At 42.9% G+C, this 18,174-nt stretch overlaps 1 protein-coding gene and 1 long non-coding RNA gene across 2 annotated transcripts in view; one reads left to right on the top strand and one right to left on the bottom strand.

Annotated features, from left to right (window-relative positions):
• Positions 1-11,744, top strand: part of FAM20C (FAM20C golgi associated secretory pathway kinase) — a 148,290-nt gene extending 136,546 nt beyond the window's left edge. The window contains exons 7-10 of the mRNA XM_040439867.1: positions 6,412-6,521; positions 7,047-7,128; positions 8,855-8,914; positions 11,378-11,744. Of these exons, the coding sequence (XP_040295801.1) occupies positions 6,412-6,521; positions 7,047-7,128; positions 8,855-8,914; positions 11,378-11,630 (505 nt within the window). The 3' untranslated portion in view covers positions 11,631-11,744. The remainder of the gene's footprint in view (positions 1-6,411; positions 6,522-7,046; positions 7,129-8,854; positions 8,915-11,377) is intronic.
• Positions 11,745-11,918: 174 nt separating this feature from the next.
• LOC121007726 lies at positions 11,919-13,043 on the bottom strand. Its single transcript, XR_005780465.1, has 2 exons — positions 12,763-13,043; positions 11,919-12,719 (listed from the first exon to the last, which is right to left on the bottom strand). It is a non-coding gene; the product is annotated as an uncharacterized LOC121007726 (long non-coding RNA).
• Between the last annotated feature and the right edge of the window lie 5,131 nt (positions 13,044-18,174).

Below are 18,174 nucleotides of genomic sequence, written 5' to 3'. Positions count from 1 at the left end.
CCAACAATTTCACTCTGGGATTGATGATAGCACATGCCCTACATCTGCAATATGCTTGTTTTCTTCAAAGTGGGGGAACCACTAGTTTTGTTGACAGTCCTTCTCTCATGGTCCACTCCAAATCATAGTGATATTAAGAAAAGAAGGAAAGGACTGGCTCAGAATCATGACGTAGCTGCCAGCTCAATATGTCTTTGTCATTAAGCGGTGGCCCAATATATTGGGACAAACAGTATAGATGAGGTTTTTTTTCCCCCCAAAGATTTTGGGAAGTTTCCAATCACTATTCTGAGTGGAATCACCATGCAAGTGTTAGACATTCACGTTTTAGACTGTGGGCCACTTTCCAAGAAGCTCATCTTCTTTGTGATTTACCTCCAGAGAGAATCAGCTTTAATGGAAACCTTTCTTGGAAATAAATTAAAGCATTACATCCATAAGTATGAATGTCCAATGATATTAATAAGGCTGTGTTCTTGCTGCCATTGGAGACTTCATTCTGAGCCAATTTCAGCGGGTTTATCACTAGAGACGAGAGAAGTTCTGGAAAAATCGATTCGCCTGCTTCGCTGAATTTTACAAACAAAATCTGCTTTGTGACGGATTACTTCGTCTTGAAGCGCATTTCTTTGTAATTAGCGGGTACAATGACTGGGAACAGTGATTGCGCCGCCCTCCGTCATTGAACCCCTCAGATGCCGCGTTCATTGCTGATCGTGGCATCTGAGATGCACATTGTGGCTTTCAGGGTTGAATCCATAAAAATACTCACTTCATCGATTTGGTTGCATAGAGACAGCCGCAGCCATCTTGATTGAAGATCCAGCTCAAAACACAGTGCGGTGCATGATGACGTCATCACGCCACCGCATGCGCGATTTTGTGCTAGATGTTCAATCAAGATGGCTGCGGCTGCCTCTACACAATCAAATGGATGAGGTGAGTTTGATTTCCCCCCCCCCCCATTTCAGGGAAAATTGATTTGTTACTACGAAGCACGAGGAAATTTGGCTTTTGCAGTGAATCGAATTTTCCCTGAAATTCGATTTAAAGTCCACTTTGGATATTTCGATTCGCTCAACACTATATGTCACATTTGATAGAAATTTTTTTTGGTATTTTTGCCATCAGCATAAACCCCGAGGGGTCCCATAAGTCAATGACCTTAAGTCTGGTACCATTAGGATCTGTTGTACATCAGATCCGGCACAGCGTTGTGGTTTCCGCCATAAAAGAAACCCATGGTAGAGATGTGAACAGAGCAGTAGTGACCACGCTAGCTCTAGTAGCAGACGGCTAAGGCCCCCCATGCAAGGACAATATGTATGTATATCTTCTCATGTCTCACAATCCAGCATTGTGGGGAGCTATATAATTCACATTATCTATTAGACTGTAGGGAACTGTCAGTGGGCCCAATAAATGGGTTTTCCAGGAGTAGACTATAGATGACCTCTCCCCAGGAAAGGTCTTCAGTATCTGATATAGGTTGGACTCCCGGCACTACTGCCGATCAGCTTTTTGAAGCCGTCGTGGTGCTCCAGTGAGTGCCACGGCCTCTTCGTAGGCCAATGATGTCACATTCATTAGTTCATGGCCTATTTGCAGCTTAATCCTGTTCAAGCTTACGGGCCTGGTCTGCAATACCAAGCACAGCCACTATACAATGTATGGCACTGTGCTTGGTATACAGTGAAACAGCGCTCACTGGGGCGCCCCAGACAGCTGATTATTGACGGTGCTGGGAACCATTGAGATAATGATGAGCATAAGCGTGAGTAGGCCATCTCTACTGAACTCCTGGAAAACCCCTTTAACCTATCAGCGCCCTATGTAGCTTTACTGGTTGCCCATATGGCATGTATTCATTATAGCCGTTCCCAGCCAGTCCAAAAACTCTTACATCTCCACATGCACTAGACTAAACATTGATAGATATATCACCATACAGAAATGTAGCCTGAATAGTAGCGCCACAGCACATAAAGGCCCGTGCTGACAGGACTAATAAGCATCATTCGTATGAAGATAGCTGATTTGTATTATTCGTCGAGTTTGGAAAGATTGATAATGGCCGCTCTTTGCACATCCCGTTCTGTTCCTAAGATGTATTTGTGCTTTGCATTTCCTCAGCGTGGGGTAACATGAATTCGAGGTATAAAAATATTGTCTCGGTCTTTGTTTTGGTCTCTGAATGAAGCACCTATGTGAGAGGACACGTAGCAGGGCCCTTTGTGCTAAAAATGTTCCACCCTTAATAGAAGAACCTCACAATAGGGGCCTTCAGAATGATATGGAAAATGCCTCATCATCCAAGTGATGGATTTGCTAGACTGAATAATGCAGAGGATCTCATTATTCAAGAACTGGGTGCAGCTCCAGACCAGGCCCTAATGCTAAGTTCATTCATACTGCTTTTTTTAAAAGCCAAGTGCTTATCCGGGGGGTTACTAAAGCAGCATAGTGTTTGCCTACAAATCCTCCATCTGGGCAATTAATTGAGGATGTATTTGCCTCGATGTTCTGGAAGCAGGTCTCCAGACGGTTAGATATTACCTTTATATATCTATGTCTGTATTCTGCAATTTATAGTGGGCAATATGAAAATAAAAATAAATCCAATAAATTCATGAATAAAAAAAAAAAATAATACATCTAAAACCAATAATGAAGTAACTAGGTGCATAGTCTGGATTAAAAATCATTTACCCTTTTGTGTATTCATCTCCTATGCAGACCTATGTGTCTGACAGTAGACTGAATAAGGCCTCGTTCACATTTCCGTTTGTGAAAAAAAAGCGTACGTGTTTCATCCGTGAAGATGTCCCTGAAGGATCCGTGGTTGATCTGTGTGTTCGTTTTTACTATCCGTGTGTCATCCGTAATACATAGAAGCAGGGTACACCTAGCCTTTCTGCTGCCTGAGGCAAAAACTGTAATGGTGCCCCCCCCCCCCCCCATGGCAATTTCTTAACCTAAGCCCTTTGCCACAATGAAAGCACTCATTGCCCATGGCCCTTCCGCTGCCCCCCTCTTGCCCCTACCTGGTGCTGCCGATCGCCTCACCTGGCCTCATTGGTGGTGCACTCCTGCACAAAAGTTGCTCAGCTGAAAATTAATTTCCAAAGAATCTCCTATCAGTCTTCAGTGAAAAACGGACGCAACACGTACACAACACGGATGGCCTCCGTGTTGTGTCAGTGATTTTCATTGACCCATAGACTTCAACGGGCGTGCTTGGTCCGCATCACGGACCAAAGTAGTGCATGTCCCTGTGTTTTTTTACTGACCCACGGTAAGTAAAAAAATACTGAAATGTGAACAGACACATTTAAATCAATGACAGTGTGCTGTCCGCAGAAAATGAGCACGTCAGTGAAAAAAACAGAAATGTGAACGAGGCCTAAGCGAGCAAGTAACACATGGCTGTAGGATCAGACTACATACAAGTTTTAGTCTATAACCAAGGGACCAAGAGATACATTTGGTCTGCACAGAAGATGTATACACAAAACTATAATTTGTTTATCCACAAGGTTGCTTCTTTTTTTTTTTTTTTTTTTTCTTTAGATGCGTTATTTAATACTAGCAGAAGGACCCGGCTTTGCGCGGGTATATTTAATCTATTTCATTTAATGTTTGTGTGTGTCGTAAAAAGATATTGACAGTTTCCCCATAACAGTGACCTCTACAGTGCCCCGCCCCTTTAACAGTGACCTCTACAGTGCCCCGCCCCTTTAACAGTGAACGCCACAGTCCCCCACCCCTTAAGACTGCCCCCCCCACAGTGCCCCGCTACTTTAAAATGGGACCTCCACAGCAGCCCATCCCTTTAACTTTGACCTTCACAGCAGCCTGTTGCCTTAACAGTGACCTCCACAGCAGTTGCCCCTTTAATAGTGGCCCCTGCCCCCTTAACAGTGACCTCCACAGTGTCCGCCCCTTTAACAGTGACCTCCACAGCGGTCTGCCCACTTAACAGTAACATCCGCAGTGAACGCCTCTTTAACAGTGACCTCCACAGTGCCCGCCCCTTTAACAGTGACCTCCACAGCGCCGTGCCCCTTTAATGCTAGGGCTACATGATGACATGTGTCAAGCGACATTTTGTCTCAACCATTTTTATAATGATAGGCTATGGTGTCGCACTGCGACATGTGGCATGCTGCGACCGCAACACCGCAGTTGCAAAAAATCCATCCAAGACTGTCGCGTCGCAGTCGCAGCATGTCACATGTCGCAGAGCAACACTATAGACTATCATTATAAAAATTGTAGCGCGACATTGGTGCAACGTCAATGTCGCGCGACACATGTAGTGTAGTTGAGCACTATGTGTCATGCGACACATGTTGCCGTTTAGCCCTAGCCTAAAACTGACCTACAGCAGTGAAAAAAAATGGCTGGGTTGTTATACAAACCTGGAGTAATACTGTGTGTATGTGGAGACTAAGGGCCTGCGAGCTTCTATTGGCTGATAAGGGACATGTGACCGTGTGTATGGCAGTTGGGATATGAAGAGAAAGACTTGCAGGCTTGTATTGGCTAATGCAGGTAATTTTTTGGAAATGTCTTAGAGAGTTGTGACCCCCCACAAGATTACTTTCCAGGTAGCAAGAGATGTGTATACCGAGTTTCGTTGAAATCTATGGTTTCGTTTTTGAGTGATCACGGAACATACATACATATATACGTCCTTCTTTATATATATAGATTAGAGATGAGCAAAGTTATCAAAATTCAATTTGACTGCTTCGCCGAATTTCACAAAGAAATTCGATCCATTATGCATTACTTTATTACGAATCGCATTCCATGGAGCTAAAGCAATGACGGGGAACGGCTATTGCCCCCCACCCATTAATGAACCCCTCAGATGCCTCTTTCATTGCTGATCACGGCATCTGACATTACAGTTGAGGCCTTTCAGGGGTTAATCAGGGTTAAAAAAAATACATACTCACCTTATCCATTTGCTCAAAGAGAGGCCATTGGGGCCATCTTGATTGAAGAAACTGCGTCACGCTGGTCGGGCACAGTGACGTAATCACTGATGACATCACCGTGCCCAGCCAGCGCGCTGATGTTGTGACGTCACACATAACTGCGCGCAAGATTTTACGCAGTTTTTTCAATTAAGATGGCCACAACAGACTCTCCGCGAGCAAATGGATAAGGTGACTATGTATTTTTCTTTTTACCGCCCTTTCAGGAAAAGTAGATTTGTTACCGCGAAGCGCAAGGAAATTCGGCTTCATGGCAAATCGAATTTTACCTGAAATTCGGATCAAACTAAGTTCATTTGACTTTGATTTGCTCAACACTAGTGTTGGGCGAGCATGCTCGGCACATCGCGGTTAGCGGCCGAATATCGTATGTGCTCGACCACGATGCTCGAGTCAGTGTATTTCAATCTAATTTAACCTCTATTTCTGAAAAGTTTATGGTGGGATTCAAACTCACAACCATCTACATTACAGCCCAGAATGTTAGCCGCTAGACTATAGAGCTGCATGGCCAGTTACTTAAAAAAAATATGAGACTTCTGCTGTATAGGAATACTTATTTTTTGTATTTATTTTTATTTTTTTAAGTAACTAGCCATGCACCTCTATAGTGTAGTGGTTAAGATTATTGGCTTTAATGTAGAAGGTTCTGAGTTTGAATCCTGCTAGAAACTTTTCAGAAATAGAGGCTAAATTAGATTAACATACACTGGGTTCCCAAGCACTGACTCCATGTATGGACATAGCTATATATGGAGTCAGAGCAGGGACTCCTAAGCCGAACTAGAGTCCCAACACCCTCCACTCTTCAGAGCAGGGGGTGCCTGGTTTAATGCTCGGGTTCTCCAATTGACTTCCATTGTGCTTGGGTTCTCTGTAGAGCACCCGAGCATCGGGAAATGTTCTACTCGAGCACACGAGCACTTTGGTGCTCGACCAACACTACTCAACACTATTTAATATGTATAGTAACACTCTTGGCAGAATGTGTTTCCTTTTTTTGCAACATTTTCCTACTATTTTCTGTGTACATCTCCTATGCAAGCCTATGCCTCCATGGTGACAGACTACAAACACACCTTATGTGTAGTCTGACCCTGAATTTATGTATTACTCACTACTTGGTTACTTCAATCTGTCTTCAGACACATAGGGGGTCATTTATCAAACTAGTGTAAAGTAGAAGTGGCTTAGTTGCCCATAGCAACCAATCAGATTCCACTTTTCATTTTCCAAAGGAGCTGCCACAAATGAAAGTTGGAATCTGATTAGTTGCTATGGGCAACTAAGCCACTTCTACTTTACACCAGTTTGATAAATGACCCCAATAGTTCTGAATAGGGGATATGTATAGCTTTTTTTTTATTATTATAACAAAATCAATAAAATTCATGTTGTCTTCCAGATGGGAAGTTGACAGTGACTACTGTGAAGGAGTGAGGCAGACACCCCCATATGACAGCGGCACCAGGCTTCTGGACATCATCGATATGACGGTGTTCGACTTTCTCATGGGTAAGAGACATGTTCTGCTGGAAATAAAATACATTAAAACTTCTCTTTTTTCAATCATTATGAGGCCATAACCCCGTCCTTTTGTATTGAATATGAGGATTATATATAATAACTTAAAACCATCAGAAAGTTGGCTTTTTCCATTGCGTTCAATCATATAGCAACTTATTTTAGCGCCCATTTTGCAATTTTACCAACAAGCTAAAAAATCTAAAGCAGGATATAATCTCATTGACTACTTTAAGTGACCCCTAATGGCTTCCATGTGTACAACGGGGATAGTCCATGGATTTTAATAAGAACCATGCAATGCAAATTCTCCAAAGATTTGCAGAGAAATTGAAGAATTATGGTTCGGTTCCCCCACAAATTACAGCTGACTGGTGGGACTTCCAGCAGTGGTGACCTCTATGATTAGTTTATTTACGAGGGACCCTTCTGCCAAGCAGCAATCAGTGTGTCAAAAATACAAGTTTACACATTGTGCATATTGTTGTATTCCTAAGCTATTTTATTTTCCCACAGGCAACATGGATCGACATCACTACGAGACCTTTGAGAAGTTTGGAAATGAAACATTTATAATTCATTTGGATAACGGACGAGGGTAAATATTCATCAGTATGGCTGGGATGACCTATTGATAAAGAATGGTCTTCAAACCTCTTTACGTAAAGCATCAATGGGTGCCTTTGCACCACCTCAGACCTTGCCGTAGGGTGGGAGAACTTTCCTACACCCAGCCCTGTATGTAAAAATTCTGGACAAGGCGACTTGTTAGTGTCCACCCTCAAGCACCAGAGGCATGGAGACCTGCCAGCTAACCCCACAGCTTCACTCCTGGAGGTTATAGTTTCTCAGCTGCTTGAGAGGCACAGGTTGGAGGCCACCATCAAAGTATTCACCTCTTGTATGTACACCATAAAATATACACAACATGCTGACAAGGCCTTCCGGTTTTAGTTGACATCATACAGTTGTACCTTTCTAACACGGATAGCTAGTATGGTTCCTGGAACCTCTTGTTAGGTACCTGAGAAATTGTCTGAGTAAATGTACAACATTAGAGTAGTACATTTATATATTTATTACATATTCCAGGACTGCGGGAATGGCCTGGTGAGACTTCTCACGGGTGTTGAATAGCATAAGGAGGCAGATCATATATCAATATCAGGTGTAATAAGCCAATGCAAGCCTTGTTGACCTAAATCCTGATGTCCATGGTATATATAGAATATAAGGGGCACCATATGGTGCCAGCTTTACCACCCAGAACCTAAAGGGCCTATTGTATATATGCTCCTCTGACCCCCTTTCCTTGACCCTTGGATCAATTCTCCCCTTTTCTTGCTAATAATGCAATTCCTCTGGAGAAAGTCCTCCACAGGCTCTCACTACCTAGTAGCAAAGGGTGGTAGAACAACCGTGAAAAGACTCCTGATCTACCCATTTGTAATATGTAATTGCATTTCGTCTTCAAGATCCACCATCCCCTTACTTTTTTGTCTATTGAGAGCTTTGGACAATCATACATAGACACAGCAGACATTTCATATAAAGAACTTGAGGCTTGCAACGATTGTGATTTCCGGAAGCCATGCAAGCTTCTCATCACCTTACTATTGAGCCTATGTCTTCTGATGTAATTGTGTCATTATAATAGAAACTCAACAGCAAATGAAGCCTACAAGCCCCACCGTCACCCTGTATTGTCGTATTCAGTTTCTGCCAGAGTATTTTTAAGTATTACTTTTATTGCTATATTGTGTTGGTGGTTACCATGGTAATAATACCACTTTGTGTCAGCGGATAAAGATAGATTTACTTTGACCTTGAAAATATCTAATGTTATAAAAGCTCATGTCTTTTGACTGCTGCGTAGTGCAGGAACTGGGATGATGATGGCAAAGGACAATATACGCCATATACGGTATATCAAATGGAACGATCCTTTTTAAAGAACCGTTCAGCATTTTTTTATGTAAGAAATTGCATTTGATGATGGATGGTATAAAAGTACTGTACATTGTCAGTGTAGTGCATTATTTCTGTACTTTATAGACCAACTTTTAGACTCCAAATTCCGTATGTGCCTTCACACATCTCGTTAGATCAGAGGGTCTAAAATCTCTAACGTTTCACAGGGAAATTTTGGTTGTCAGGAGATAAAATTTTCTCTTGCAGAATCAGTTTTATGGTATATTGTTTGCTGGAAAATAGAAGATAGATATTAAAGTGACCTATGACAGGTTTCGAGAATCTTTCAGACACGTTGATGTTATTTACACGGTTGGTGTAAGTTTTGTGATGGTTGGTTTTGCTTTTAACAGGTTCGGAAAATATTCTCATGATGAGCTGTCTATCTTGGTGCCGCTGAACCAGTGTTGCAGGTAGGCATTAGTATTCCTAGAATCATTTTGGCTCTTACATGGCCCCCCAAAAAAGTATGACAATTGTAGATCTCTAAGGCTTTGTTCACGCCGAAAACCTGGAATTCTCCCACAGTATATTCCAAATGTGTCCACATACTATAGTGCAGGGGTGGGCAACCTCCGGCACCCCAGGTGTTGTGAAACTACAACTCCCAGCATGCATACTTGCGCTGTTTTTCTAAGAACTCACATAGAAACAAATGGAACATGCTGGGAATTGTAGTTTCACAACAGCTGGAGTGCCGAAGGTTGCTAATCTCTGCTATAGTGGGTCCAACGTATGCCAAAATGAGTCCCTTTATAAACAGTTTACCTAGGTGTACTTTTTGGCGCTATCACAATTAGTGATCACAAAGTGGACTTCGATCCGAATTTCAGGATAAATTTAATTTGCCGCAAAGTTGAATTTCCTTGTGCTTCATGGTAGCGAATAGATTTTACCTGAAATAGTGTAAAAAACTAAAATAATTCATACTTACCTTCATGCTGCCACTATCTTGCTAGAGGATCTCGCATGAAATCCCGTGCGCGGTGACGTATGACGTTACCACGCCAGCCGGCGTGATGACGTCATCACGGGGCGCGCAAGATTTTGGGTCAGATCTTCAAGCAAGATGGTGGCGACTGGCCCACCACTAGCAAATGGATTGGGTGGTATGATTTTTTTATTTTTTTATTTTACACTCAATGTGTTATGACGGGTGGCACGATTCCTGCTCCCTGTCATTGCACCCATTACTTACAAATGAATTTGTAAGTAATTCATCACATAGTGAATTTTTTTTTGTAAAATTCGGAAAAGCAGCCGAAACGAATTTTTTTATAATTCGCCCAACACTAATCACAATATAGTTATTTTTTCTTCAGTAGGTGACACCGAGACATAACAGAAGTAGCAGCGGAACCCTGGCCTTAGTGTCTGAGGGAAACCTGCTGCAGCATATCAATACACCAGCATTATAAATGGCACATTGTAGGAAAATAAATTCTGCATTAGGTCAAAAAGCTAGTTATGGAAGACGTGTGCAATTGGATGGCCATATGTTCAGCGTATTCTCGAGGAGCATTTCAGGGCAAATATCACACGAAAACAAACAAAAAAAAAAGAGGTCTGAACAAAGCCTAGGTCTTTCAGATTCTGAAATTCATATGTTTAATTTTACTCATTTTGATCTTCACAAATTTCAAGGTTAGGAAACCAATAAGCGTGCATCTACTTTTGCCCAAACTTTGGTAAATTTATTCTTGAGATGCTTAGATGAAGGTGTACAAATAGATGAATGTGCCTAAATGTAGCCATTAGGCTGTATTCACATATGTGTTTTTCCAGTGGGTTTTTGCAATATATTAACCCAGACATATCTATAATTTCACCCAGACAGCCCCCCTGACTTGAGCATCGGAGCAGTTCATGCTCCGATGCACTCCTTTGCCCTGCGCAGGATCCCGCAGGGCAAGGGCTCTTGTATTTACTATAACATACTGCCAGTACCGGTGACGTCACCAGGCTCACTGCAGGGCGGAAGCCTCCACCTGGCAACCCGAAGGAGAGCTCAGTAAGTCACCAGAACTCCACAAAATGCCTTTGCCTTGCGCGATTCAGCGCAGGGCAAAGGAGAGCATCGGAGCATGAACTGCTCCGATGCTCTTGTCAGGGGGGCTGCCTGGGTGAAATTCTGGGTATGTCCGGGTTCAGCTCTGAACCCGGACAACCCCTTTAAAGCCTTTATTTTATTATACAAAAAAAATTAAAATGCTGCAAAAAAAGCAACAAAACATCTTGTGTGAATATAGTCAAAGACTGTCTAGTTAAGGCTCCTTTCACACTGGTGTATTCCAGTTCTCTCAAAGCCTTTTTGATGGAAGGAATAACATAGTCTGCAGTAGCCAGAGGGAAACCTGAGAGTATGGCCATAGCTGCATGCCGTTTTGGAAACTAAATGCAGAAGTGGACCACAAACGGAGAGAAAGTATAAAGGACTGATATATCTTCTCCTCTTTTTTGAATTCACTTCTGGTTTTGGCTTCCAAAACTGCATGCAGAAACCTGATCGTGTGGACATACCCTGACAGACCCCATTAGAAATAAACAGAATCCATTAGGATTCATTAAGATCCATATGAAAATGGATCCATCAACCAGTCATCACCCTAGTACACACAAGGTGAAAATACACTAAGAGAAACCTACAGCACTTTGGCCATAAAATCAGTAATTTTATTGCATACACATTTAAAATACATCCAATAAAACATATACGTTTTGAGCTCCAAGAGCTGTTATGCCCCCATTGTCCATGATGAGACAACCCCTTTAAGTAAAAAAAAATGCATACTCTCTGGTACAATGTCTCTGATTTAGCTTTTTGTAAGCAAATAAATTTTACCAATTAATATAGTTCATCCATTTCTCTCCTACAGGATTAAGAAGTCTACTTACCTACGACTGCAACTCCTAGCAAAGGAAGAATACAAGTTGAGTAAGCTGATGGAAGAGTCACTCCAAATGGACAAAATTGCTCCAATTCTCTATCAACCGCACCTTGAGGCACTGGACAGGAGGCTTCGGATTATCCTTAAAGCTGTCAGTGACTGCTTAGAAAAACTTAGCTATGATAACGTAGTCGAAAATGATTTGGACTCTGACCTGAACAACAAGACGACCAAGAGGTAGTGACACAGGACCACTAACTCCCAACCAAGAAGACATAGTCTTGCCGAAGACTGCGAATGCTCCTCTGTGAATTCAGTGAATTCAGATTAAAGATGAAGTTGTTCCCACTGTAGACCAGTTCTAAAAACCAGGAAGAAAGGATTAGATATGTCTATTACATAAGTATATTATATATGGATGAACATGAGATGATAACGGTCAAAGACCTACAGAATTGATTATGGGGTCTAATCATTTCCCAAGCTTTTTGTACAGATAGGAGGCCTTTATTTAAAAAAAAAAAAGCTGAAAATTTTTGTATTTATATATGGTATAATATTACAAAATGATGACCTACCTACCACTTTTTTGAAAAGAAAAAAAAAGGACAGTATAGTTTTGTTTACCTGTGATGCTGACTTGACTATACCACTTTGACGCCTTCAAAATCACTTTAATCCCTTAACTTGATTATACTGTATCTCCTGCAAGTTGCGTTTGTGGAGGTTCATAAATCCAAAGTCTTAAGAGTAGATGAGTTCGGGAAGATTTAATCATCTCAAATGATGGAAGTTTTACTTGAATGTTAAGCATCGAGATGAGCTCCTTAATCATTAAAACAAAATGGTAGGCTTTATTGTCTAGAATCAGAGGCTGGCAACATGTTGCTCTTCACTTGTTGTGGTCAAACACTCCCAGAAGGCTTTGTTAGTTGATGACTGACTTGCAGGAAGTGACTATTGAGTAACAAATGGACTGCAGCATTTTGCCTTGGACCTTTCTTGTCGTTTGTAGCCAGGTAGCTGCCTTCCCATGTTTGCTTTTACTATATTTGTGTAAATACTGTATATACCTACATGGATGACAGCTATATTCTGCAGCTGGGAGCTTCATTTTGCAGCGTTTTTGTGATTTGTTTGCAGCGTGGTAAAAGTGCAATAAAAGATACAGCAAATAATTATCCAAAACCTCTCGACAGTTTCTATGGAAATACTATTATCAAAGAAGTGTTCATTTCAACCTTTAAGACCTGACCTTGTAGGGACCTCCCCGTTTAGAATAAAAGGTATTTTTTTTAAATCTAGAAACACCACCACCCTTGCCCAACACCTCTACCAAACTGCAACAGAAAATAAGTGCTATCATAATACACATGGAAATGTAATTCAATAAAAAATATACACCCATGGTTGAACATTTGCACTCCAGCATATATTATACAGTGATCCCTCAACATACAATGGCCTCAGGATACAATATTTTCAACCTACAATGTTCTTTTCTGACCCATCGTAAGTTGAAACTAGACTCAACATACAATGGCTCAGACTCAGATCCAACCAATCAAGGTCACGTCTCTGGTAATATAGTTGTATTAGTTGCTAGTTCGCCGCTATTCCTGACTGTTATCTGTAAGGACTACTTTTATCTGACTAAGGCTACTTTCACACTAGCGTTTTTGCTGGATCCAGCAGGGTTCAGCAAAAATGCTTCCGTTACTGATAATACAACCATCTGCATCCGTTATGAACGGATCTGGTTGTATTATCTTTAACATAGCCAAGATGAATCCATCATGAACACCATTGAAAGTCAATGGGGGAACAGATCCGTTTTCTATTGTGTCAGATAGCGTCAGAGTTAAACAGATCCATCCCCATTGGCTTGCATTGTGGGTCATGACGGATCCGACTTGCTCCGCATCCCATGACGGAAAGATAACCGCAGCTTGCTGTGGTTTGCTCTCCGGTATGAGAACGCAACCAAATGGAACAGAATGCATTTTGGAGCGCTCCGTTCTGTTCAGTTACGTTTTGTTCCCATTGACAATGAATGGGGACAAAACTGAAGCGTTTTTTTTTCCGGTATTGAGATCCTGGGACGGATCTCAATATTGGAAAATAGAAACGCTAGTGTGGAAGTAGTCTTAGTTATCTGCTTATTTTTCTTAAATCTTCATTTTTTCTTATCTTGGATGACATTTTGGGGCTTTGGAACCGATTACTCAACTTACGATGGTTTCAATATACAATGGTCGTCCTGGGACCAATTAATATTGTAACTTGGGGGATCACTGTCTATGACACTGGATAATGCATAATAAAGTGCGGTTGTACAGTATCTTTTTAACAGAGTATAACGTCACCAAATAACAGCAACGCATGATGTGACATACCGCAGGAATGGCGTCTGCCCAGGTGCACGTTTTGGCTAGATACGTATCTTGTTCATTGGCTGTATCTGGTATTGCAGGCTGACTGTAATAAAAAAAATATATATATGGGGCTGAACTGCAATTCTAGACAAAGTCCATGGACTGGCACTATTTTTATTTTAGCTTTATGCAAAAAAAAAAAAACATTTTATTGTTCTAGATCCTTCATGTAGAGAATGATGTCTGCTTGTTTCACTCATTAATTATTAATCCCCTTCTTTTCATGCAGCAAGGCTCAATTTGCCCATCTTTTTCTGTTTCCCAACAAATCTGAGATGTGATACTTCTGTTGCATGGAGCATTAATATTATGTTCTCTGTTGGATCGTTCTCTATGAAATATAATGAATATTAGTCTGGTAATTCACAAGCAATCAGCGTTTCCCAGAAGACACAACATTCTCCTCTCGTCAGCATAGGTCCAGCCTGGTGATCTATATTACCTTGGGAAGTAATAAAGTTTTGACTCACACATTAAGACAAGTAAGAGATGAAAGAAAATTTTGGAGGAATCCGTGTTTTGTGGGTGTTCACTATAAATTTGCCCCACCATAGATTAAAATAATTAGTCTTTGCCTTGACCTGTAGCCTAGAATAGGATTCCACCTTGATCTAAAACTGAGCTGGGCTTCTGTCTTGATTTTTGACCTGGGCTTTGTTTTATGAATTGGGTGGACATCTGTGATTTGGCGTAAACGACTGTCCAATTATTGTCAATGACTGCACCTAAAAAAGATTTTTAAAAAAACATGTTGAGTATTTCCCAAAAAATATCACAGAATGTGGTTTTATGCAGCTTAGATATTAGAGGTTCTCCCTGACTGAATCCTCCAAATTATGTACCACTTATCACCTGTATGGAGAGGAGCCATGATGCAACCTGTCTTCTTTATAAATGAATACTCACTCTAGGTATGAAAGGGGTTGTATGGACAATCACTTGTTAAAGGTTCAAAAAGTCACACTCACCTCCAATGATCTCCTATAATTCCCAATCCGTCTCTCCCGCTGGTCATCACTGACCAAAGTGACTATCTCATCCAGTGATTAGCTTGGCATTTTCTTGTGTGTTGTGCGGGACAAAGAAGCAAAGACCAGTAGGGACACAAGAAGAATAGGAATGGGAGCAGTAAGGCATTGGTGAAGGTACTCTATCGCTTCCTTTGTTTTTTAATGCCACTATGAGCCTTTAAAAAATGATTGGCCAGATAACCCCTTTAAGTACCCACTTACTCATACAGATGAGAGGGTATATATTTATTTACACAAAGGATACCAATTAGATTGGACTGGCCCAGCAGAAGACCAATGGTGCTTAGCTCATGATGGATTGCTGCGAGAACTTTACAAATGCAGTAGCTTCATTATTAGCCACTGTTAATATTGCCCATATGTACAATAATAACAGTAGACTATACAATGCATTTAAAGGGAATCTGTCAGCTCCAAAACACCCCCAAACTAGAGTAAGTGATGCTGAGTCCGATTATGTAATTTTCATCTTCCTACTCACTTCTATTTCAAAGGGGTACTTGTAACAGCGGCTGTGGTGCGCCGCTGTTCCCCTGCTTACCGCCGTGGTCCCGGTTGCCGTGTTCAGCGGTGATCTGCAGCCGCTGCTTCCCATTCACCGCTGCAGTCCTGGGCTCTGTCTGTGTGGGTGCTGTGGTTCTGGGATCCGCTCCACAGTTTCCTCTCAGCCCTTGCGACAACATGCTTGCTGTTTGTTTTCTGCAGCACTTCCTTAAGGGCCAGCATGTCACTTCCTGGGCTTTATGGGTTAGGTCATGTGACCTTGCTGACCAATCCTAGTCCTCCTGCCTATATATAAGTGTCTCAGCTCCCTTCCCAGCTGCCTCAGTGTCAAGGTCCTTGTGTCCTCCTAAGGTTCTTGATTCTCGCCTGTGTTCCTGACTCGTATTTGTATTCCTGGACTCTGCTACCTGTTAGATCCCTGCCTGTTTGCCTTTACTCTCTTGTTGTCAACCCGGATTGCCTGACCTGTACCTGTACCAGGTCCCTCCCCCAGTGCCATCAGGTTCTCCACCAGTGCCATCAGGTTCCTCACCAGTGCCAGCAGGTTCCCCCCCAGTGCCATTGGTTACTCCCTCAGTGCCACCATCTCCCCCTCCTAGCCATCAGTCCCTAGCGTCATAAGGCTCCCCCATACCATCATCCCCCCAGTGCCATCAGCTCCCCCCTCAGTGCCAACAGCTCCCCCCCCCAGTGCCATCAGGTTCCCCTCTAGTGCCATCAGCTCTCCCCCAGCACCATCAGGTTCTCCCCGAGTGCCATCAGTTTCCCCCCATGCCATCAGGCCTTCCCCCTCAGTGCCATCAGCCCCCCCCCCAGTTCCATCAGGTTCACCCCATGCTATCACCCCTCCCCCAGTGCCATCAGGTTCACCCCAGTGCCATCAGGTCCCTCCCCCAATGCCATCAGGTTCCCCCCATGCCATCAGGTTCCCCCCAGTGCCATCAGGCTTCTCCTCAGTATCATCGGTTACTCCCTTAGTGCTACCATCTCCCCCTCCTAGCCATCTAGCCATCAGTCCCCAGCACCAGTGAAATAAAATAATTTTCTGTATGGATGCAGCCAACACTCCACAGTTATATTGTCTTTTTCACGTGCTGCACTGTCCTCCTGACATCACACAGCATCAGGTCATAGTGCACGCTTATGTGCACTACATCCTGACAATGTGTGTACGTCAGGATACAGTGCAGCGCAGTGCGGGCCGTCGGGGGACAGCGGAGCGTGAGTAATAGCAAGTGCTTTACTCATGCCCATAAGAATTTGCATCGAGGATTTTTTGTGTCGAGTTACTCGATTTAATTGAGTAATCGTTTCAGCCCTAATAACAGTGCATTCTGCCAGAATGCAAGGGAGTACGAAGAAAAAAATCACATAACCTACGCTATACACCAATTAGTCTCGTTTGGGGGTGTTTCTGAGCTGACAGATTGCCTTTAAAAGGACACATATACCTGTACTTGTACAGTTCAATATACTGTACACTATATGAAAGTTAGGCCTTCAAAATAGGTTACTCTAGATGGACCAGTGATGGCTCCAGGTCAATAGAATAGATCTTGTTTAGCCAGAAAATCTCAAGCCCTCCCCAGCGCATTAAATCCCTGGCATATGTCTAGGCTTGCTTGAGGGTTACTTCAGTCCTGCATGGGGTGAAGGTACCTTGGCCAAGACAAAAATGTAATAAAGGTGTCATGATCTTGATTAAGCAGGCATGAAGAACCTCAAACATCTCTGCCAGCATTTCCGAACACAAATTAGGATAATTGGGGATGAAAAATGGGCCCTAACTCAGGAAAAAACATTTGTCCAGATTTTCTCTTCATGACGGGGTATTGGTTATTACCCGCTCGCCCCTCATGATCAGTCACTTACTAACCCCTGACTCACTTACCACAAGCCCTAACCCTCTAAACTGGCCCTGTCAGAACCCCAATAAGACACGGACACCAAGTTGGATTATATCGGCCACAGCAGCCGTTTATTGAAAACACACACATGAATAATTAACCTTTTATTTTCCACAAAACATCCCCATAAGATATAACCAACTTATTCATCCCTGAGTAACACGGGGGAGGTCCTGGAAACCCCAAACCTCGGAATTTTTCCAGTATCCTTTTTGAGCCGACTTGCCCCCAGCCGTTAAGCACCAGTTCGTAGGCACCCTGACGGCTCGCCCAAATTCCGCCACAACAGACCACCAGCCATAGGAGTCCAGCCCCAACCGTGGAGCCCTCCCATCCTCGTCACCTGAATCTCTCCAACTTCAAGGACCTCCCACCGCCGCCGTGACAAAATAATTAATATTTTATTTTTCTTATCTATTTTTACGATCCCCCCACTCTGTCCCCTCCCCATCCCCCGCCATCCGGCCCAGGCTCAGGCTCTGGAACATGAAACAATAAGGGGTGGTGGGTGGGAGCTCAGTTTTCTCCACAAAATGGCCTCCTTCTTCCCAGCCCCTCGCCTTTTTAACCCCTCGCTCCACCGCCCCCCTAATTTAAACTAGCCAATCCCTCTCCAGGGGCTCCCTCAAACCAGCCCCCCGTCATGGTCGCCTCCCCCCAAGGCTGCGCCCCCAGTCCGGCTCTGTCTTGATGGGGTATTGGTTATTACCCGCTCGCCCCTCATGATCAGTCACTTACTAACCCCCGACTCACTTACCACAAGCCCTAACCCTCTAAACTGGCCCTGTCAAAACCCCAATAAGACACGGACACCAAGTTGGATTATATTGGCCACAGCAGCCGTTTATTGAAAACACATACATGAATAATTAACCTTTTATTTTCCACAAAACATCCCCATAAGATAT

This window comes from Bufo bufo, chromosome 7 (assembly GCF_905171765.1).
Source record: "Bufo bufo chromosome 7, aBufBuf1.1, whole genome shotgun sequence".
Lineage (NCBI taxonomy): Eukaryota > Metazoa > Chordata > Amphibia > Anura > Bufonidae > Bufo > Bufo bufo.
The sequence above is the reverse complement of the archived record's forward strand: the minus strand, read 5'-3'. Positions and strand labels throughout refer to the sequence as shown.